This window comes from Schistocerca cancellata, chromosome 3 (genome assembly GCF_023864275.1).
Source record: "Schistocerca cancellata isolate TAMUIC-IGC-003103 chromosome 3, iqSchCanc2.1, whole genome shotgun sequence".
NCBI classification, from domain to species: Eukaryota; Metazoa; Arthropoda; class Insecta; order Orthoptera; family Acrididae; genus Schistocerca; species Schistocerca cancellata.
The window spans coordinates 92,782,438-92,805,804 of NC_064628.1; the positions used below are offsets into that span (position 1 = coordinate 92,782,438).

The window sequence follows — 23,367 nt, forward strand, 5'->3', positions numbered from 1 at the left end:
ACCATCATTTTTTCAGCACTGGCGGTTACCCGAAATTTTTTTAGTGGCGGTGAATCTGTGTGCTTCCATTGAGCTGACTGGCGCTTTTTTTATGGATTGAAAAATGGCATCCACGTCTCATCCATTGTCACAACCGAGGAAAAGAAAGTGCCATTCATGCTGTCGTTGCGCGTCAACATTGTTTGGCAACATGCCACACGGGCAGCCGTGCGGTCGTCCGTCAGCATTCGTGGCACCCACCTGGATGACACTTTTCGCATTTTCAGGTCGTCATGCAGGATTGTGTGCACAGAACCCACAGAAATGCCAACTCTGGAGGCGATCTGTTCAACAGTCATTCCGCAATCCCCCAAAACAATTCTCTCCACTTTCTCGATCATGTCGTCAGACCGGCTTGTGCGAGCCCAAGGTTGTTTCGGTTTGTTGTCACACGATGTTCTGCCTTCATTAAACTGTCGCACCCACGAACGCACTTTCGACACATCCATAACTCCATCACCTCATGTCTCCTTCAACTGTAGATGAATTTCAATTGGTTTCACACCACGCAAATTCAGAAAACGAATGATTGCACGCAGTTCAAGTAAGGAAAACGTCGCCATTTTAAGTATTTAAAACAGTTCTCATTCTCGCCGCTGGCGGTAAAATTCCATCTGCCGTACGGTGCTGCCATCTCTGGGACGTATTGACAATGAACGCGGCCTCATTTTGAAACAATGCGCATGTTTCTATCTCTTTCCAGTCCGGAGAAAAAAAAATCGGAGGCCTTAGAACTTGAATGCACCTCGTATAGAGACAAACGGTGTACGTAGGACTTCAGTGAAATGGTCTTTATTGTCGGAGTCCTGCTATACATGTACCTGTGTCGCGTGTTCACAGAAGGGAACGTCTAGAGAGGAGTCGTCAACGTGCCACCTAGACAGTCGAACAGTGGTCCATTGTTCTTTTTACAGATGAGTCACGATTTGGTCTGGAGAGTGATACTCGTCGGATTCGCATCTGGAGGGAACGTGGAACTCGATTTCGGGGCCCAAACACTTTGGACTGAGACCGACATCGAGGAGGATCCGTAATGGTGTGGGCACACGAACACCTCTTCACGAAATTGCACGAGTGAATCGGCAAGGTTTAACTTCTGTCGGGTATTGTGGCGAGATCTAAGGACCTCGTGTGCAATTGTTGCGAGGTGCTTTGGCCCCAGACCCTGATGGACAGTAGTGCTCGATTTCATAGAGCACGGGTGGTTGATGTTTTCTTGGAAACAGAATATGTTGCACACAAGGTATAACCTGCTCGCTGTCCCGATTTGATCCCACAGAGCATGCCTGGGACGCACTAGAGAGACGGGTTGTATCACGTCAGCTTCGAGAAACCACTCTCCAAGACTCGCGAGCAGCTCTGCTGGAGAAACGGGCGTTATTGCCTCAACATGAGACTGATGACATCATTCGCTGCATGCCCCGTCGTTGTAATGCCTGTATTGCTGCCAGAGGTGGTCACACCTAATACTGAGCACATTAACCAGCTGTCGGAATGTGTGTGCGAATCCGTTAAGAACATTTTTGTCTATCTTTATGCAAGTTGTAGTTGTTTACGTTCTGTATTCTTAACATTATTTCTACTTTACTATCACCTGTGTAGACCGTTTTGAGGAAAAATGAACGCAGCCTTGCAAAATTTTCCTTTGTTGCTTCAATTTTGAACACCAGTGTTTTTCATATTTTCCTTGATTCTTCTTTGACCACTCACGCTTTTGTTAAATCTAACTCAATTGTTCGTACTTTCTCTGGGATCCTTCGTATTCTGGATTATCGAGAATCGACTTTAGCACAGGATAACGTCCCACGTTGTTGCAGATAAGGAACTGCGAGCTGGTGGAGCTGCACGACCTGGACCAGTCGCAGGAGTTCGTGCGCCAGAAACTGTCCGAGTACCTCAACCACTTGGTGGAGCTCGGTGTCGCCGGCTTCAGGTGAGCAATGCGTACAGTCTGTGGCGGTCGTACAGAAAGACGTACCTCGTGTGTAATGCTCCTCTGACACCTCAGACCAGATTATTTTTGAAGCTTGTTACAACTTGACAATTAATGAGATTTCACTCTGCAGTGGAGTGTGCGCTGATATGAAACTTCCTGGCAGATTGAAGATTACAACTGGGTGCCGGACCGAGACTCGAACCCGGGACTTTTGCCTTTCACGGGCAAGTGCTCTACCAACTGAGTTACCCAAGCCCAACTCACGACCCGTCCTCACAGCTTCAATTCTGGTAGAGCACTTGCCCGTGAAAGGCAAAGGTCCCGAGTTCGAGGGGCGGTCTAGCACACAGTTTTAATCTGTCAGGAAGTTTCATATCAGCGCACACTCTGCTGCAGAATGAAAATCTCATTTTGGAAACATCCCCCAGGCTGTGGCTAAGCCACGTCTCCGCAATATCCTTTCTTCCAGGAGTGCTAGTTCTGCAAGATACGCAGGAGAGCTTTTGTGAAATTTGGAAGGTACGAGAAGAGGTACTGGTAGAATTAAAGCTGTGAGAACGGGTCATGAGTCGAGCTTGGGTAGCTCAGTTGGTAGAGCACTTGCCCGTGAAAGGCAAAGGTCCGGAGTTCGAGTCTCGGTTTGGCACACAGTTTTAATCTGCCAGGAAGCTTCAACCTGACAATGACCTACCCTTATAACTCAGGGCCCAGCGCGCAGCCTTTGAAGTCAGATCCAGAATGAATCCGTACGACACATGGCGACCAAAGGTCTCGTATAACACCCACAATGAGATTGGTTTTTAGGTGGTTTTTCACGGCGGTTGAGACAAATTCCGGGGTGGATCCCAGTCTCTACCTCAGAAAATGCAATACATGAACAGTTAAAACAAGTGTTTAAACAACGGAAAATCCAGGATGTACACTCCTGGAAATGGAAAAAAGAACACATTGACACCGGTGTGTCAGACCCACCATACTTGCTCCGGACACTGCGAGAGGGCTGTACAAGCAATGATCACACGCACGGCACAGCGGACACACCAGGAACCGCGGTGTTGACCGTCGAATAGCGCTAGCTGCGCAGCATTTGTGCACCGCCACCGTCAGTGTCAGCCAGTTTGCCGTGGCATACGGAGCTCCATCGCAGTCTTTAACACTGGTAGCATGCCGCGACAGCGTGGACGTGAACCGTATGTGCAGTTGACGGACTTTGAGCGAGGGCGTATAGTGGGCATGCGGGAGGCCGGGTGGACGTACCGCCGAATTGCTCAACACGTGGGGCGTGAGGTCTCCACAGTACATCGATGTTGTCGCCAGTGGTCGGCGGAAGGTGCACGTGCCCGTCGACCTGGGACCGGACCGCAGCAACGCACGGATGCACGCCAAGACCGTAGGATCCTACGCAGTGCCGTAGGGGACCGCACCGCCACTTCCCAGCAAATTAGGGACACTGTTGCTCCTGGGGTATCGGCAAGGACCATTCGCAACCGTCTCCATGAAGCTGGGCTACGGTCCCGCACACCGTTAGGCCGTCTTACGCTCACGCCCCAACATCGTGCAGCCCGCCTCCAGTGGTGTCGCGACAGGCGTGAATGGAGGGACGAATGGAGACGTGTCGTCTTCAGCGATGAGAGTCGCTTCTGCCTTGGTGCCAATGATGGTCGTATGCGTGTTTGGCGCCGTGCAGGTGAGCGCCACAATCAGGACTGCATACGACCGAGGCACACAGGGCCAACACCCGGAATCATGGTGTGGGGAGCGATCTCCTACACGGGCCGTACACCACTGGTGATCGTCGAGGGGACACTGAATAGTGCACGGTACATCCAAACCGTCATCGAACCCATCGTTCTACCATTCCTAGACCGGCAAGGGAACTTGCTGTTCCAACAGGACAATGCACGTCAGCATGTATCCCGTGCCACCCAACGTGCTCTAGAAGGTGTAAGTCAACTACCCTGGCCAGCAAGATCTCCGGATCTGTCCCCCATTGAGCATGTTTGGGACTGGATGAAGCGTCGTCTCACGCGGTCTGCACGTCCAGCACGAACGCTGGTCCAACTGAGGCGCCAGGTGGAAATGGCATGGCAAGCCGTTCCGCAGGACTACATCCAGCATCTCTACGATCGTCTCCATGGGAGAATAGCAGCCTGCATTGCTGCGAAAGGTGGATATACACTGTACTAGTGCCGACATTGTGCATGCTCTGTTGCCTGTGTCTATGTGCCTGTGGTTCTGTCAGTGTGATCATGTGATGTATCTGACCCCAGGAATGTGTCAATAAAGTTTCCCCTTCCTGGGACAATGAATTCACGGTGTTCTTATTTCAGTTTCCAGGAGTATAATAATGACAATATTATGAAAAGCATAGTTGCTACTCAAAGATGCTGAGTCTCAGACAGGCACAACAAAAAGACTGTTAGCAAGCAAGCTTTCGGCCAAAAAGGCCTTTATCAGAAATGGACAACATACGCACACGCAATCACGCAAACGCAATTCACACACACAAGACCACAGTCTCTTGCTGCTGAGGTCACCAGAGATAATGTTTGTGTGTGTGTGTGTGTGTGTGTGTGTGTGTTGTCTGTTTTTGATGAAGGCCTGTTTGGCTGAAAGCTTGCTTGCTAACAGTCTTTTTGTCGTGCCTATCTGCGACACGACACTTCTGCTATGTGGTGAGCAGCAACTATTCGTCTCATGATATTGTTAAAATACGTTGTTGATAGACATTAAGTCTAGGGCTGTCAGTGACTGTACCTTCTAGGTTAGGATGATACGATGTACGCTTTTACGGCCGGTGTTGTTTTCACTTAAAACGTCCGGGCTGATATGGCGTGGTCGATGTACAATTCTCTCCCCTGACTTTTCGTCTCCGACTGCGGGAGACATCCTCCGAAGTAAAGCGGCGAACTGCGAAGAGAACTTGAGGAAGCGTTGATTATATAGGTAGTGGAGAGGGCGCCACTGTCCATGACGTGGCGTCGCCTATGAGAATGTCTCTGGTAATGCCGACATTCTCGACTGGAAGTGACCGATCGTCATGCTTGCGATGCAACGCTGACATCCAAATTTTATCCAGTTTAACAGCTTCGTCTTTCCTGTTAAAATTATTACGGTATTTATCAATCTCGATAGCCTCTCTATACATGAGAGAATAATAATGCGAGGTTTTAGATATGGCGTTCGTCTCGCTGAATTTTATTTCATGATCACAGTCGGAGACGAAACGTCAGGGGAGAGTTTTATACATCGACCATGGCCCATCAGCTCGGAAGTTTTAAGTTCTAGGTTAGGAATTACTAATTAACGTCCATAGCCATAAATTTTATTTTCTATTTACGTTGTAACGTGTTCCGGAGCCACAATTCTATTTTTAAAGACCTTATCGACGTATTGGACGTTATACATCGCAAGTTCAAAAAAATGGCTCTGAGAACTATGGGACTTAACTTCTTTGGTCATCAGTCCCCTAGAACTTAGAACTAATTAAACCTAACTAACCTAAGGACATCACACACATCCATGACCGAGGCAGGATTCAAACCTGCGACCGTAGCGGTCGCGCGGTTCCAGACTGTAGCGCCTAGAACCACTCGGCCACTCCGGCCGGCATAGATCTTCAGTGTTTCACCTAACAGTTGTTATATTCAACAAAATCAATTGTAGCTCAGGATGTATAAAGGCACCCAATATCTGATTGTAATACACTGACGGAAATGAGAATTGTTACACCATGAACTCCTTCGCCGAACACTACCAAACTTACGCTCCAGCGGCAAATACACATCTCAGTGTTGCCGCCGGATCACACGGTCCAAATCCAACAATATGTCGTCGACACAACTGTTCGTCATCTTCAAGTTGCGGTATTTGCTTTTGTAACTGCTGCAAGACGCGATTGATAATAACCAGGCGACAACGTCGAAATTTATCAGATCGCGAGCAGACATTACATGTGCGTGGGAAGACGCTCGTAGTTGGGGGAAAGTCGCGCTCACAGTGTCAAAAGTCAAATTAAATCCTGTTCTAATTTAATTCCAGGCGCCACTTAACGGAAAACTTGCACCACTGTTGACAAATTGCCCTCTTTGAGACGACAGTCGCAGAAAAATGACACTGAGAATAAAACTTCAGTCTTTTCACGAATTATGCGATCCCCCGTCTCCATGCGACACTCCGGTACCGCTGATTTATCAGCTTATCCACGGCGTGCATGACGACGGTGTTCAGATTAACGTTCTTCCATGATTCGGCTTGTCCAAGATTTCACACAATGGCATCGGATGTTACGTACTCACGTCTCCTAAGGCTAAAATCATCTTTGACATAACAAATACCTCAATTTTGCTGGAAGCCGAGTATCGTGTCCCTTGGGAATTCTATCTGTTAGTGAAGACATACCGCCAAAATACGACAAGAACGCCGTTACACAGGGTGCCCTTGCATCTTCATCTGACTCCCTGCTTTGAACTTGAATAGTACGAAATGCATGGCGTATCTGTCTGTCAGAATAGTCATTCTGTTTGGAGATCGTTCTTAGGTACTGTAGCTCACGAGGCAGACTGTCGGTATCTGAGACACTCCAGGGTTCCATGACTAGGGGATTTACCGATAAATATTTTGCTTCTCGAGATTGTTTTCAGCACTTTCTGTAGAGGAAAATGTCACATTTACAGATGAGGAATGGCGTGAGTGATTAATGGCAATTGGATGCGTCCACCGTTACTGGAACACACCATGCCAAGACTACGAGGTGCATTCAAGTTCTAAGGCCTCCGATTTTTTTTCTCCAGACTGGAAGGAGATAGAAACATGCGCATTGTTTTAAAATGAGGCCGCGTTCATTGTCAATACGTCCCAGAGATGGCAGCACCGTACGGCAGATGGAATTTTACCGCCAGCGGCGAGAATGAGAACTGTTTTAAATACTTAAAATGGCGACGTTTTCCTTACATGAACAGCGTGCAATCATTCGTTTTCTGAATTTGAATGCTGTGAAACCAATTGAAATTCATCGACAGTTGAAGGAGACATGTGGTGATGGAGTTATGGATGTGTCGAAAGTGCTTTCATGGGTGCGACAGTTTAATGAAGGCAGAACATTGTGTGACAACAAACCGAAACAACCTCGGGCTCGCACAAGCCGGTCTGACGACATGATCGAGAAAGTGGAGAGAATTGTTTTGGGGGATCGCCGAATGACTGTTGAACAGATCGCCTCCAGAGTTGGCATTTCTGTGGGTTCTGTGCACACAATCCTGCATTACGACCTGAAAATGCGAAATGTGTCATCCAGGTGGGTGTCACGAATGCTGACGGACGACCACATGACACGCAACGACAGCACGAATGGAACTTTCTTGTCGTCGGTTGAGACAATGGATGAGACGTGGATGCCATTTTTCAATCCAGAAACAAAGCGCCAGTCAGCTCAGTGGAAGCACACAGGTTCACCGCCACTAAAAAAATTTCGGGTAACCGCCAGTACTGAAAAAATGATGGTGTCCATGTTCTGGGACAGCGACGGCGTAATCCTTACCCATTGCGTTCCAAAGGGCACTACGGTAACAGGTACATCCTACGAAAATGTTTTGAAGAACAAATTCCTTCCTGCACTGCAACAAAATCGTCCGGGAAGGGCTGCGCGTGTGCTGTTTCACCAAGACAACGCACCCGCACATCGAGCTAACGTTACGCAACAGTTTCTTCGTGATAACAACTTTGAAGTGATTCCTCATGCTCCCTACTCACCTGACCTGGCTCCTAGTGACTTTTGGCTTTTTCCAACAATGAAAGACACTCTCCGTGGCCGCACATTCACCAGCCGTGCCGCTATTGCCTCAGCGATTTTCCAGTGGTCAAAACAGACTTCTAAAGAAGCCTTCGCCGCTGCCATGGAATCATGGCGTCAGCGTTGTGAAAAATGAGTACGTCTGCAGGGCGATTACGTCGAGAAGTAACGCCAGTTTCATCGATTTCGGGTGAGTAGTTAATTAGAAAAAAAATCGTAGGCCTTAGAACTTGAATGCACCTGGTACGTGTACGCTCAGTTTATCGTCATCTTTCGGACTTCGAGAAAAATCGAATCACTGGCGTGAGGGCCAATGGGAGTGTCATACCGGCAAATAGCACGGGCAGTGGATTATCGTGTAACGACTACGTAACGAGTGCTGATTACATGGACATCCAAATCGAAAGAAGAGTAGGCGCAGGCCCTTCCAGAAGGACGACTTCGCGATATGATTGTAGGATTGTTTGACTGGACCTGGCGGTTAGACGTATGGCAACAGCTGAAATTCGGGCAGACGTTACAGGCAAAATTACGTCACCAACCGTCGGGAACAGATTGCTGGAAGCTGGCTTCAGATATCGAATTTCGATGTGTCGCTTAGGGGTGGCATTTTACACAAGGAAACAAATGCTGGTGTGTTGTAGAGCAAGATTCAAGTGGAACACTGCGTGTAAAATTGTGCTCTACGAAAACTACGGTTCGCTAGTTCTGGTACAGTACATAAATGACGTAGTAAATTGTACTATTACCGGTAGTACTAGTAGCATTTCTAGGGTACTGATGACCTCAGAAGTTAAGTCCCACAGTGCTGAGAGCCATTTGAACAATTTTTGAACTGGTAGCATTGGTAGGGAAGGAAACATAAATCAATTTATTAGGGAGAAACCAGCAGCCGACGACTTCTCGATGTTTTTCTGTCTTTTGTTTGTTTGTTTGTTTGTTTCACACATAATTACTACCGCACATCTTTCAATGTTAGTCCATTGTGTATTGTATATCCTTAAAAAATGTAAAATTGATTTTATAGTTCAAAAAATTAGCTGATCGCATAACTTCTGTTCTTTTGTCAAACCAAAGCAATTTCTTTTGATGAAAGTACAGTTCACATGTACAAGCACAAAAAAGTCTGTATAATTATTGTTGTTATATTGTACTTCGTATAACGCTCTTCCGCATGGTCAGAGACTAAAGTGTCCCGTTATTACTGGGAAGTGCGAAAGTTTTTTATGAATTACAGAAGCATGTTTTATTTAAGCCCGACAAAATATTGAAGACATGTTTGATACGTTTTTGTTTTGCGGTTTTTCTTAATTTTTTCCACGAAATTTCGTTTTGTAGCGCTACATTATAAATCCGTATTTACCTTTCTACAATATTCCTTTGTTTTTGAATAAATCCTGAGCTTAAAATTGATAGTTTCAATTTTCTATATATACTGTTCATTTTTAAGTAACAGACAGGGAGAAAACTATGTAGAGCAGAAATATTCCGTAGCTAATGCGGCTCTTTATATGTCTTCTAGTTTCTAGGGGAATCTACTAAGACACTGATCGCATGCGCAAACAAGTGATCGAAACGTGGTGACGACCGATTGGTATGCAGCAGACCTAACGCACAGGTAACGGTGTAACGGGGATACGATCTCAACTGACCAACTCTACTACCCTAGTCTACGCTTACTTATGACCGTCTTCCACAGTCTATGGTAGTTTTGCAACTCTTATCGTGCGGCATTTTGTGTTGTTCAGTAATGAGTCTCACCTGTGTTTGTGTCAGTCATATCGATCCGAACGTGTCCATAGATGATGTGGTGATAGGCTACAGGAAGTGGTGATTCTCGAGACCCACATCTCTCCAACTACTGAAACAATGGTATGGGAGCTATCGGATGTGACAACGGAATGAGTTGCTAATTGTTAAAAGAAGGCAGTATATGGTAAGAATGGTAAACCCTGTTGCATACCCTTCATGAGTAGCGTGCTAAATGTCGTCTTCCAGCAGGATAATGCAAATCGTAACACTGTAGCTCCACCAAAAACGCCCCCCAGGCGTCAATCTTCATTAACTAACACAGCCTGTATTTCAGGAATGGCAAGATACCCCTCAAGATTCCATTCGGAGGCTGTTTGCCTGGAAATGCTAGAAATGCTGCAGGCTGTTTGCTCCCGCGTAACAGCAAATACAAGAGAGGTTTCGTGCCCTTGTAGATCTTATCTCATACTGGTGGTGGTGACAGACATCAGTTTCAAATGGAATGGAAGTTTAATCATTTCATACCTATTATGTAATAAGCATCTCTGCAAAGTTTGAGAATTATGTAACGGGTGCTTCATGGCGTAACGGTGCCATATTCGTCAGGGTATGAGACCAATTACAGAGATAGAACAGTACTAGATGGTTAAATGTAGTCTGTATTTCCAGTTTTTATCTAGAAGTGCGCAACCCTTTGTCTAAGACAAATCCCAGACTCCATTCTAAAATCAAAGTCCGACCCTGGAATTGCAAAGGTGGCTGTTTATTCTAGTCCAATGCGTCTGAAACACCGCTGGTTGTGACATGTTCCTCCCATTCCAAACCTCATCGTTGCTCTTCTCCCATTTAGGAACGCCTCCTTAGCTGGAAGTAGTACAGTCTTTCAATGATATTTGTAACTGACAAGCAATAGTACCTAGACTGGTTCAAGAACGAGCAATACTAAAATCATCCATAAATAGTTACGGGTGGGACTTCTAAACGTGCGTACTATATTGTTAATGACAATGGAGTGAACAGTGAATATTAGGTGACGTACCTCAACGACGCAATTCACCACCAAAATGCGAACTATTTCATACATCATTTGTCTCCTATAAGATTACCCATTTACACTGTAGGATCTACGAGTATAATGCGATAGCTGCAGTATATGGAAACTGCACCATCAACTGCAGTTTAAAAAAAACACTTGAGGGTGTATATTTCTCCTTCTCTGAAGCTCCCAAACACTTTTTGCTATTCGGAAGTTTCAAAGTATCTGTTGCAATGACATTTTATACCACTCGTTCTGTATAATATATCGCGGCCGGAATTCATTTCACGACTCTTAAAACAGTTACTTACGTACATAAATAATTTTTACTATCTGTGAAAGCGAAAAGAAATATGAAATCCTTGAAATGTGAATGTGGTAATTTATTGCAACTATTACATTTTCGCAAGGTATCCAAGGATGTTAATAAACAGTAGTATCGATCCACTATCCCCTTACTGAAAGAGCAGCTAACAAAATCAACAGGTTGTTCGGTACAAATGAATCTCCATTAGATTTTTACAAATGTCAGTGCATGCAATGTAGTACTTCTCATCTATGACACAGGCTATAAAAACAGTGTTCTCAGCAGTGAAATATAAAAAGCACGAAATGTTAATTGGGAAACTAGGCCTACTACATGGAGTTACTAAAACACCTGAGTTCAGCTATTTTAGACGTATGCGTGATTACTGCTTTAAGTGATTTAAAGATGAAGAAAATAGTTTGTTCTACATTTCTCTGTTCATTGAAGATTTACGAAATCATATTTGGGGAGTGACGCAACTTGTAGGAGAAGTATTTCCAGAATTCAGAATTGTATTATGAAAGTTATATCTGGCGTTAGTTTTAGAATGACTTGTAGGTGTATTTTGACATTTGCTTCACAATATATATACATCCATTTATTTCCTCTGTCATAACCAATACTTCCATTTTCTTAAAAGATAGTAAAAAGTATGAATATAACAGCAGGACAGAAAACAACCTCCATAATGACATCACAGGTCTAAGATTAGTACAGGAAGGAGTCGAGTGTATGGGTGTTCGTGTTTTCTGCAATCTGGCAGAGAATATTAAAGCCCATATAGGTATTGTGCTAGGTTCTGAGATTATATTAAGGAATTTTCTATTGGGCAACCCCCTCTGCCCCTTCCCTTCTGCTGTGAACAATAAAGCAACGTTTCAGGTTATTTCGTAATTAGTATTAGCACTATTATTGAGTAATATTTAAGTAAAATGAAATCATTGACTTCTAATGCACATCCCACGGTCCATTCTCTAAGCGAATCACCGAATACGAATGATACAGTGTAAGGCCAGACTGTTACTATACGAATCCAAGAAATGCAGACAATCGAACAAATCTCGAAATAGTCAAGTATAAAATCACGAACGCTCTTTTCAGACTAACGTAATATGCTACAAAAATTATACAGAGCTCATATAAATACTATGTAGGGGATAAGTTCATGACAAGCAAAATTATAACGAAATCGAATAAGCGCGTCAGTTTATCCACGCATAGTTGGTACAACTGTCAGTACATGTATAAGTATGGCGATTCACCAGTTTCCTTAAAGTGGCGTTTCTTCCTCAGTCGACTTCGGGTACAGAGCAAAGACAACGGACCGTGGGCACGATGTTCCACATCACGCACACATGCTGTTACGCAGCGTTCACAGCCAAGGCAGCGATGGGCAAGTGATTATTACGTGCTGCTTCCACGAAATCTGAGTGCCTGAAAGTCAAACTGCAGCTGCTGTGTAGTGTCACTGAGATCACCAAAATGTGTGCAAGATCCAAACGTGATATGAACACAGGCTGAATAAATTACTTTCCTTGTAATTTTATAAAAGAAATAACGTGAATCTGCCTGACCTGTATTGTAGGGATGTAGCCTATTTGTCGAACATCCCAAGTCCAGTAAAGCAGTGGCATGTGTTTAAGCATAGCATTTTCCTTGACAGGGTGGACTCTGCTAAACACATGACACCCTCGGAGCTGAAACTCATCTACGACGCTGTGAGCGATCTCAACACTGACTTCGGCTTCCCCGAGGGCAGCCGCCCCTTCATCTTCCAGGAGGTCATCGACTTCGGTAAGTTAGTACCTTAGCTGCTTCATCCATGCAGACACCTTAAAACTCAATTCCTTTCTTTCTGTGTTACATGAATTCTGCTGGTACGGTTAGTAAGTTAGTTTTAAACAATACTTTTCTTAGAAAATAAACTGAAGAAAGGTAAACGTAAGTTTTTAGCATTTGTAAATTTAGAGACAGCATTTAGACATAGCATTGTTGACTACTTGAACAGAAACCAGACTGCAGTCATCTGTTGTAGGAATTGAAGGACGGGCCGACCGGTGTGGCCGAGCGGTTCTAGGCGCTTCAGTCTGGAACCGCTTGACCGCTACGGTCGCAGGTTCGAATCCTGCCTCGGGCATGGATGTGTGTGATGTCCCTAGGTTAGTTAGGTTTAAGTAGTTCTAAGTTCTAGGGGACTGATGACGACGGATGTTAAGTCCCATAGTGCTCAGAGCCATTTGAACCAGCCAATTGAAGGACGTGAAAAGGAGGCAGTGGTTGCTAAGGAAGTGAGACTTGGCTGTAGCCTATCCGCAACATTATTCAGTCTGTACCTTGAGCAAGCAGAACAGAAAACCAAGGAAAAATTTAGAAGTCGAATAAATGTGAATGGAGAAAGTAAAAACTTTGTCTTTTCTGGTAACATTGTAATCCGGTCATAGGTAGCAAAGGACTTGGAGGAGCTGTTGGGCGGAATGGATAGTGCTTCGAAAAGAGATTATAAGATGGTATTACAGAAATAACAAAAGTAAAGTAAGGGCAGTTGAATGTAGTCGAATCGAAAGATGCTGCTGAAGGATTTAGACTAGGAAATGTGAAGATAAAGATAGTAGATTAGCTTTACTATTGGGCACCAAAATAACTGGTAATGGCTGAAGCTGAGAGGATATAAAATGCAGACGGTAATAATTTCTGAAAACTTGTAATATAAATTTAATTCACGGAGGAAATACAGACATTGGCTGTGAGGGAGCATTGATTTAAATTAATGGGGAGAGCTGAAAATTTGTGCCAGGCCGAGATTCTAACGCGAGTCTCCTTCTTACAAGACAGATGCTATGGCCATTAATCCGTCTGGACACAGTAGTTACCGCAACTGCAAGGCATACCCTAGCATGCCTCCCGGCAGACCCAAGTTCTCAATTATCCATACACTATTAATTAGTGCACCTTGTCCATTATCCACATAATTCACGGCCTTTCGCCAATTCTCGTAAGAGTACGAGCTTAGTGTGCATCTGCAGTGAAGAGATCATTGGCCGCTCTCGCCTTGTATATATGTGGTGTCTACTCTATCGAACATGTCCGGAAGAGCAGACACCACACGTAAATTTAAGTGTTAGGACGTTTCTACTGACTGTTTACGCGGAGTGCAGCCTTGTGCGGGAGTGAAACGTGGACGATAACGTGAGCAAGCAGAATAGGACACCTACGAAAAATTTAGAAATCGAATCAATGTTAATGGAGAAAGTAAAAACTTTGGTTTGGACTTGGAAAAGGAGTTGGAAAGGACTTGGAAAAGGAGTTGGACGGAATGACGAGGAAATAAGCTTTTGAAGTATGCTACTATAGAAGAAGGCTTAATAATAGGTGAGTGTAATCAGTAACTAATGATAAATTAACCGCGAACTTGTTTAAAAAAATGATCGGATGACAGGACCCATCCTAAGGCCTCAATAAACCGTGAATTTGGTAATGGATCGGAATGTATGCAGGGAGTGTATGCGGGGCGAATAAAAATTGTGGAGGGAGACAACCGTGAATATAAGAAGCAGGCTCAAATGGATGTAAATTGAAATAGTTATGCACAAATAAAAGTCTTGCAAAAGATAGAAAGCGCCAAGGGCTGCACCAAACCAGTCTTGGAAGTGAACACAGAACAACAACAACTAATTTAGAAATTAAAATTTGGTCGACGAGTGGCAGCATGGGACCACACCACCAGTTTCTATCTGTTTGCAATATTTTTCTCCTGCTCGTTGTTTCTGTACGAATGTTGTCATCTTCTGTATATTAGAGCTTTGTTTCGGTCTACTTTTTGTTTCGATCTACTTCTTGTTTTCTATCGTCACTCATTCGTCGCATATGGCCATACCAAATCTTATAAAATTACACTCCTGGAAATTGAAATAAGAACACCGTGAATTCATTGTCCCAGGAAGGGGAAACTTTATTGACACATTCCTGGGGTCAGATACATCACATGATCACACTGACAGAACCACAGGCACATAGACACAGGCAACAGAGCATGCACAATGTCGGCACTAGTACAGTGTATATCCACCTTTCGCAGCAATGCAGGCTGCTATTCTCCCATGGAGACGATCGTAGAGATGCTGGATGTAGTCCTGTGGAACGGCTTGCCATGCCATTTCCACCTGGCGCCTCAGTTGGACCAGCGTTCGTGCTGGACGTGCAGACCGCGTGAGACGACGCTTCATCCAGTCCCAAACATGCTCAATGGGGTACAGATCCGGAGATCTTGCTGGCCAGGGTAGTTGACTTACACCTTCTAGAGCACGTTGGGTGGCACTGGATACATGCGGACTTGCATTGTCCTGTTGGAACAGCAAGTTCCCTTGCCTTTCTAGGAATGGTAGAACGATGGGTTCGATGACGGTTTGGATGTACCGTGCACTATTCAGTGTCCCCTCGACGATCACCAGTGGTGTACGGCCAGTGTAGGAGATCGCTCCCCACACCGTGATGCCGGGTGTTGGCCCTGTGTGCAGTCCTGATTGTGGCGCTCACCTGCACGGCGCCAAACACGCATACAACCATCATTGGCACCAAGGCAGAAGCGACTCTCATCGCTGAAGACGACACGTCTCCATTCGTCCCTCCATTCACGCCTGTCGCGACGCCACTGGAGGCGGGCTGCACGATGTTGGGGCGTGAGCGGAAGACGGCCTAACGGTGTGCGGGACCGTAGCCCAGCTTCATGGAGACGGTTGCGAATGGTCCTCGCCGATACCCCAGGAGCAACAGTGTCCCTAATTTGCTGGGAAGTGGCGGTGCGGTCCCCTACGGCACTGCGTAGGATCCTACGGTCTTGGCGTGCATCCGTGCGTCGCTGCGGTCCGGTCCCAGGTCGACGGGCACGTGCACCTTCCGCCGACCACTGGCGACAACATCGATGTACTTTGGAGACCTCACGCCCCACGTGTTGAGCAATTCGGCGGTACGTCCACCCGGCCTCCCGCATGCCCACTATACGCCCTCGCTCAAAGTCCGTCAGCTGCACATACGGTTCACGTCCACGCTGTCGCGGCATGCTACCAGTGTTAAAGACTGCGATGGAGCTCCGTATGCCACGGCAAACTGGCTGACACTGATGGCGGCGGTGCACAAATGCTGCGCAGCTAGCGCCATTCGACGGCCAACACCGCGGTTCCTGGTGTGTCCGCTGTGCCGTGCGTGTGATCATTGCTTGTACAGCCCTCTCGCAGTGTCCGGAGCAAGTATGGTGGGTCTGACACACCGGTGTCAATGTGTTCTTTTTTCCATTTCCATGAGCGTATCTGGAGGTTATACACGATATTACTGCAAGACTTCGTAAGGTTATAGCTTGGTCAACACTGAACATAAACACAAAAATTACCGTCTCGGAGAAGTTTGAGCTTATCTTGGTGAAATCTTATTGCGGTTATGTACAATGTCACGTCAGACATTACTGTGCTGTCTTGGCAAGGAAAGTGTATGGCGTGCCTAATACATCTATGGTGTGTGTACAAATGTGAAACATACTTCTTTGATATACCTTCATATCTAATAATTGCCTGTGACAATGCAGGGTTTGGAAATTGTCCAGTAATTTGTGGACACGGTGTGTTTTTCCTAGTTCCAGTTAATATTTGGCATCTTCATCTCTAACAAGTTTCACTTTCGTTCTCTTGTTTTGTGTTGTCAAGCTTACGCCTGAGTAACTTTACCTGCAAAACCGGAATTTCAGTAACCTCCTTCTCTCTTATGGTGTGTGTTTTACATTCGTAAATCGATGTACATAATCCCTGTACTTGCACTTCAGTGGGTTCTCTAATCAATAAAAGTACTCTTGAAGGGCCGTTTGATAATATGAATATATTTACTGTCATTTACTCAGTTTATCTGCGTAACGTGCAGGATTTCAGTCCATGTTTAAAACATTAAAGTCGCATTCTTTTGTATAAGGATGTGAGGGTCTAATTAAGAGAATGTAAAACCCCACGTTCTAGTAATCCTGTTCCTACTCTATGTTCGTTATTGTCCACATTGGGGTCTTAATAGGACGGTATTCTTCCTGTTGGCGTTATCAAGTCCCTTCTCGTGAATTGACTTAGGCAGCTGGTAGTCAATGCCTCGAACGTGGTATATTTTTCTTAAATGAACGCGTGCTGTCTATTTTTATGTGTTGCATAAGTTATTGTTTTTTGGATGAAAGGTGGCTTCAATAATTTGTAAATCTAAATGACGGATTAAACTGTCTGCAATTCAGTTTCATGAGAATTAAAAAATATAGATGAAACAAAAATCACAATCCAAGAAAATCAGGTGAGGCAGGACTCAGTAGCGATGTTGGATTCTATTAACTAGGCGAAGGAATTAAACAATACAGAGCACAGAGGATGAAATAAAATGCAGACCAGCCCGAGCAATGACTTGCTGATCTCGAAAATAAAACTATAATGCTAGAAGTGATTAACTGAATATACTTCTTGGGTATAGCACTCAGATCATTTAAAGAAAGGCTTCAGATCGACCAGGAAAGGAGAAACAGTAATTATTTTGTGATTGGTGCAACAAAAGTATGTTAGAACTCCCTGAATATACCCGCTATGAAGCAATTATTGGTAGAGTGGGAAAGAACAACCGACTGTTGGTAACTATCAGGTGATGCTACCAGCTGATGAAAGAGATGCATTTAATCCTGAACTGAAAACAGATGCAACGGCGGAAAATAAGAGATTGTTACCACTCAGACCAGTAGAACATATCCTGTGGCTTATAGGGCCCACTGTCTCGCAATAGAGTTTACTAATTTGTAAGTACATGTGTTAATATGTCACTTACCCTACGAATGTCTGGGACTAGTATCCGCTACTAGGTCTTCTGTGTGGAATACTTAATCACTGACAGGTCTTTACCATTCACTTTATCCTGGAGCTTCCTGGCTGCACAACAATCTCAAAGCGAAAAGTCAGGCGTTACATTTGAGGCATAAGGCCTGACAGTCCGTTCTCCGTTTCTTATATATTTCCAGAATAAATAACTGAACAAAAGCAAAGAACGCTCCTGCTATCCCTACACGATGGCGGACGATCTATAGTCAACGAATACAAAGAAACATAGCGCATATTTCATACGCTTATTTACTGAAACATGATCATTATGTTCTGAAACACTACGCGATAGGTGCAAGGCAATACTTTACTCTGTGACTTTGCGAATATTTTCATTAAAGTATACGCAAAGAGACAGATATTGAAATAGAACAGGAGGAAGAGGAACGCCTTAAACTAGCCGAAAACCTGTTAGCTAAAGAAGAAGGTAATCAAAACAAAGCTAGGTGGAATATATATTTTCGGGAACTATGGTTGCTACTTGTAAAGTCTCTCTTCGGAAGTGAAATAGATACAGATAGGAGCGTACGAGTCTGAAGTGGAAGATCGCTTCAAACCATTGGAAAGCCAGTCGATTAAAGATGGATTATAAAGTCTGGGAATACTGTCAATGACCTTACCGCTCATTAAAGCTGTTCTTTGTCCTTGTCCATAATTTCAAGATATGATAAACACCATCCAACAACGAGATGTTGAACCATCAGAAGATGTTCTTTCAGAGCCCCAACTCCACAGCAGACCAGTCGTGTAAATCGGACTTCGTCCGTGAAGCGAAAGGAATACTATATGCAATAAAATACATTGAAGCGTCAAACAAACTGCTTTAGGCACCCGTGTTCAAATACAGAGATACTTAAACAGGAAGAATATGGCGCTGCGGTCGGCAATGCCTATATATGACTAAAAGTGTCTGGCGCAGTTATTAGAACGGATAATACCGCTGCAATGGCGGGTTATCAAGATTTAAGTCAGTTTGAACGTGGTGTTATAGTCGGCGCACGAGCGATGGGAAGCAGCATCTCCGAGGTAGCGATGAAGTGGGGATTTTCCCATACGACCATTGCACAAGTGTACCGTGAATATCTGGAATTCGGTAAAACATAAAATTTCCGACATAGCTGCGACCGGGAAAAGATCCTGCAAGGACGGGACCAACGACGACTGAAGAGAATCGTTCAACGTGACAGAAGTGCAACCCTTCCGCAAATAGCTGCAGATTTCAGTGCTGGGCCATCAAAAAGCGTCAGCGTGCGAACCATTCAACGAAATATCATCGTGTACCCTTGATGACTGCATGACACAAAGTTTTACGCTTCGCCTGGGCCCGTCAACACAGACAGTGGACAGTTGATAACTGAAAACATGTTGCCTGGTCGGACGAATCTCGTTTCAAATCGTACCGAGCAGATGAACATGTACGGGTATGGAGAAAACCTCATGAAGCCATGGACCCTGTATGTTAGCAGGGGAATGTTCAAGATGGTGAAGGCTCTCTAATGGTGTGGGGCGTGTGCAGTTGGAGTGATATGGAACCCCTGATGCGTCTAGATACGATTTTGACAGGTGACACGTGCGTAAGCATCATGCATCCCTACATGTCCATTGTGCATTCCGACGGACTTCAGCAGTTCCAGCAGGACAATGCAATACCCCACACGTACAGGATGGCTTCAGGAACAGTCTTCTGATTTGAACACCTACGCTGGCCACCAAACTCCCCACACATGAACATTATTGAGCACATCTAGGATGTCTTGCAACGTGCTGTTCAGAAGAGTTCTCCACCCAATCGTACTCTTACGGATTTATGGTCAGCCCTGCAAGATTCATGGTGTCAGTTGCCTCGAGCACTACTTCAGACATTAGTCGAGTCCATACCACAAAGTGTTGCGGCACTTCTGCGTGGTCGCGGGTGCCCTACACGATATTAGGCAGGTGTAACAGTTTCGTTGGCTCTTCTGTGTAGGCAGCCGGCGTGGCCGAGCGGTTCTAGGGGCTTCAGTCTGGAAACGCGCGACCGCTACGGTCGCAGGTTCGAATCCTGCCTCGGGCATGGATGTGTGTGATGTCCTTAGGTTAGTTAGGTTTAAGTAGTTCTATGTTCTCGGAGACTGATGACCTCAGATGTTAAGTCCCATAGCCATTTGAATCTTCAGTGTATTTGAAAAATTCGGTCACCAGGATACTGGCCCAGAAACGTGTATCCGAAAATAAAGGCAAGTTTTCTGTTAGTAGTGTAATGATGAGTGTAGCTGAGATCGACGTTTCGCGAGAACGACAATTCCACTTTTCTTTTATATTAATATAGCTGTGGAGGTGTTAAGGCGTAACAGGCTGCAGTGCACACATTTGACACAATAAATATATCCACGTTTTTTGAAACATCTACAGCTACATCTACATCCATACTCCGCAAGCCACCTGACAGTGTGTGGCGGAGGGTACGTTGAGTACCTATATCGGTTCTCCCTCCTATTCCAGTCTCGTATTGATCGTGGAAAGAAGTATTGTCGGTATGCCTCTGTGTGGGCTCTAATCTCTCTGATTTTATCCTCATAGTCTCTTCGCGAGATATACGTAGGAGGGAGCAATATACTGCTTGACTCCTCGGTGAAGGTATGCTCTAGAAACTGCAACAAAAGCCCGTAACGAGCTACTGAGCGTCTCTCCTGCAGAGTCTTCCACTGGAGTTTATCATCTCCGTAACGCTTTCGCGATTTCTAAATGATCCTGTAACGAAGCGCGCTGCTCTCCGTTGGATCTTCTCTATCTCTTCTATCAACCCTACCTGGTATGGATCCTACACTGGTGAGCAATACTCAAGCAGTGGGCGAACAAGTATACTGTAATCTACTTCCTTTGTTTTCGGATTGCATTTCCTTAGGATTCTTCCAATGAATCTCAGTCTGGCATCTGCTTTACCGACGATCAACTTTATATGATCATTCCATTTTAAATCACTCCTAATGTCTACTCCCAGATAATTTATGGAATTAACTGCTACCATTTGCTGACCTGCTATATTGTAGCTAAATGATAAAGGATCTTTCTTTCTATGTTTTCGGAGATCATTACACTTGTCTACATTGAGATTCAATTGCCATTCCCTGCACCATGCGTCAATCCGTTGCAGATTCTTCTGCATTTTAGTACAATTTTCCATTGTTACAACCTCTCGATATACTACAGCATCATCCGCAAAAAGCCTCAGTGAACTTCCGATGTTATCCACAAGGTCATTTATATACATTGTGAATAGCAACGGTCTTACGACACTCCCCTGCGGCACACCTGAAATCACTCTTACTTCGGAGGACTTTTCTCCATTGAGAATGACATGCTGCGTTCTGTTGTCTAGGAACTCTTCAATCCAATCACACAATTGGTCTGATAGTTCATATGCTCTTACTTTGTTCATTAAACGACTGTGGGGAACTGTATCAAACGCCTTGCGGAAGTCAATAGACACGGCATCTTCCTGGGAACCCGTGTCTATGGCCCTCTTAGTCTCGTGGATGAATAGCGCGAGCCCGGTTTCACACGATCGTCTTTTTCTAAAACCATGCTGGTTCCTACAGAGTAGATTTGTAGTCTCCAGAAAAGTCATCATACTCGAACATAATACGTTCAAAATGGGTCAAATGGCTCTGAGCACTATGGGACTCAACTGCTGAGGTCATTAGTCCCCTAGAACTTAGAACTAGTTCAACCTAACTAACCTAAGGACATCACACACATCCATGCCCGAGGCAGGATTCGAACTTGCGACCGTAGCGGTCTCGCGGTTCCAGACTGCAGCGCCAGAACCGCGCGGCCACTTCGGCCGGCGAACATAATACGTGTTCCAAAATTCTACAACTGATCGACGTTAGAGATATAGGTCTATAGTTCTGCACATCTGTTCGACGTCCCTTCTTGAAAACGGGGATGACCTGTGCCCTTTTCCAATCCTTTGGAACGCTACGCTCTTCTAGAGACCTACAGTACACCGCTGCAAGAAGGGGGCAAGTTCCTTCGCGTACTCTGTGTAAAATCTGACTGGTATCCCATCAGGTCCAGCGGCCTTTCCTCTTTTGAGCGTTTTTAATTGTTTTTCTATCCCTCTGTCATCTATATCGATATCTACCATTTTGTCATCTGTGCGACAATCTAGAGAAGGAACTACAGTGCAGTCATCCTCTGTGAAACAGCATTGGAAAAAGACCTTTAGTATTTCGGCCTTCAGTTCGTCATCCTGCACTTATTGCATCTTCCGTGTCACGCGCTAGGAGGGAAGAATACTGCACATGTAAGAAGAGCGTCCGGATGTGTGTCTAATAGAAAGCACCTGGCTAGCACACACTCTCTATTCCGGAATCTCGTAACAAAACCAGAGAGCAACTGCCACAATATAACTTGCTCATTCCGTATAATGTCTTGAAACGAACTTTTTATTTTTACTTACTTGAAGGTAAGACAGCAAACTCCAGAAATTACTTTCTCCTTCAAGGCTGTCACTGAAGTAGGATCTTAAGAAAAGACATCAGGATACAATCTGCAAAGTGAAAAATAGAAGTGCTTCCGGTAAATTACTCTGCACTGCAGTCTAGAATAAATTTCGACTCTCATTTTCACTACTGGCCATTAAAATTGCTACACCACGAAGATGACGTGCTACAGACGTGAAATTTAACCGAAAGGAAGAAGATGCTGTGATATGCAAATGATTAGCTTTTCAGAGCATTCACACAAGGTTGGCACCGGTGGCGACACATACAACGTGCTGACATGAGGAAAGTTTGCAACCGATATCTCATACACAAAGAGCAGTTGACCGGCATTGCCTGGTGAAAAGTTGTTGTGATGCCTCGTGTAAGGAGGCGAAATGCGTGCCATCACGTTTCCAACTTTGATAAAGGTCGGATTGTAGGCTATCGCGATTCCGGTTTATCGTATCGAAACATTGCTGCTCGCGTTGGTCGAGATCCAATGACTGTTAGCAGAATATGGAAGTGGTGGGTTCAGGTGGGTCTTACTGAACGCCTTGCTGAATCCCAACGGCCTCGTATCACTAGCAGTCGAGATGACAGGCATCTCATCCGCATGGCTGTAACGGATCGTGCAGCCACGTCTCGATTTCTGAGTCAACGGATGGGGACGTTTGCAAGACAACAACCATCTGCACGAACAGTTTGACGACGTTTGCAGCAGCATGGACTATCCGCTCGGAGACCATGGCTGCGGTTACCCTTGACGCTGCATCACAGACAGGAGTGCCTGCAATGGTGTACGCAACGACGAACCTGGGTGCACGAATGACAAAACGTCATTTTTTCACATGAATCCAGGTTCTGTTTACTGAGGTCTCGGTCACCTCTTGTTCGCATTGACGGCTCTTTGAACAGTGGGCGTTACATTTCCGACGTGTTACGACCCGTGGCTCTACCCTTCATTCGATCCCTGCGAAACCCTACATTTCGGCAGGATAATGCACGACCGAATGTTGCAGGTCCTGTACGGGCCTTTCTGGATACAGAAAATGTTCGACTGCTGCCTCGGCCAGCACATTCTCCAGATCTCCCACCAATTGGAAACGTCAGGGCAATCGTGGCCGAGCAACTGGATCGTCACAATACGCCAGTCACT

The 23,367-nt window shown here is 45.1% G+C and overlaps 1 protein-coding gene across 1 annotated transcript in view; it reads left to right on the forward strand.

Annotated features, from left to right (window-relative positions):
• The window catches only part of LOC126177089 (alpha-amylase 1-like), a 76,558-nt gene that overhangs the window by 35,879 nt on the left and 17,312 nt on the right, over nucleotides 1–23,367 (forward strand). The window contains exons 4-5 of the mRNA XM_049924342.1: nucleotides 1,857–1,972; nucleotides 12,525–12,655. Coding sequence (XP_049780299.1) covers nucleotides 1,857–1,972; nucleotides 12,525–12,655 — 247 coding nt within the window. The remainder of the gene's footprint in view (nucleotides 1–1,856; nucleotides 1,973–12,524; nucleotides 12,656–23,367) is intronic.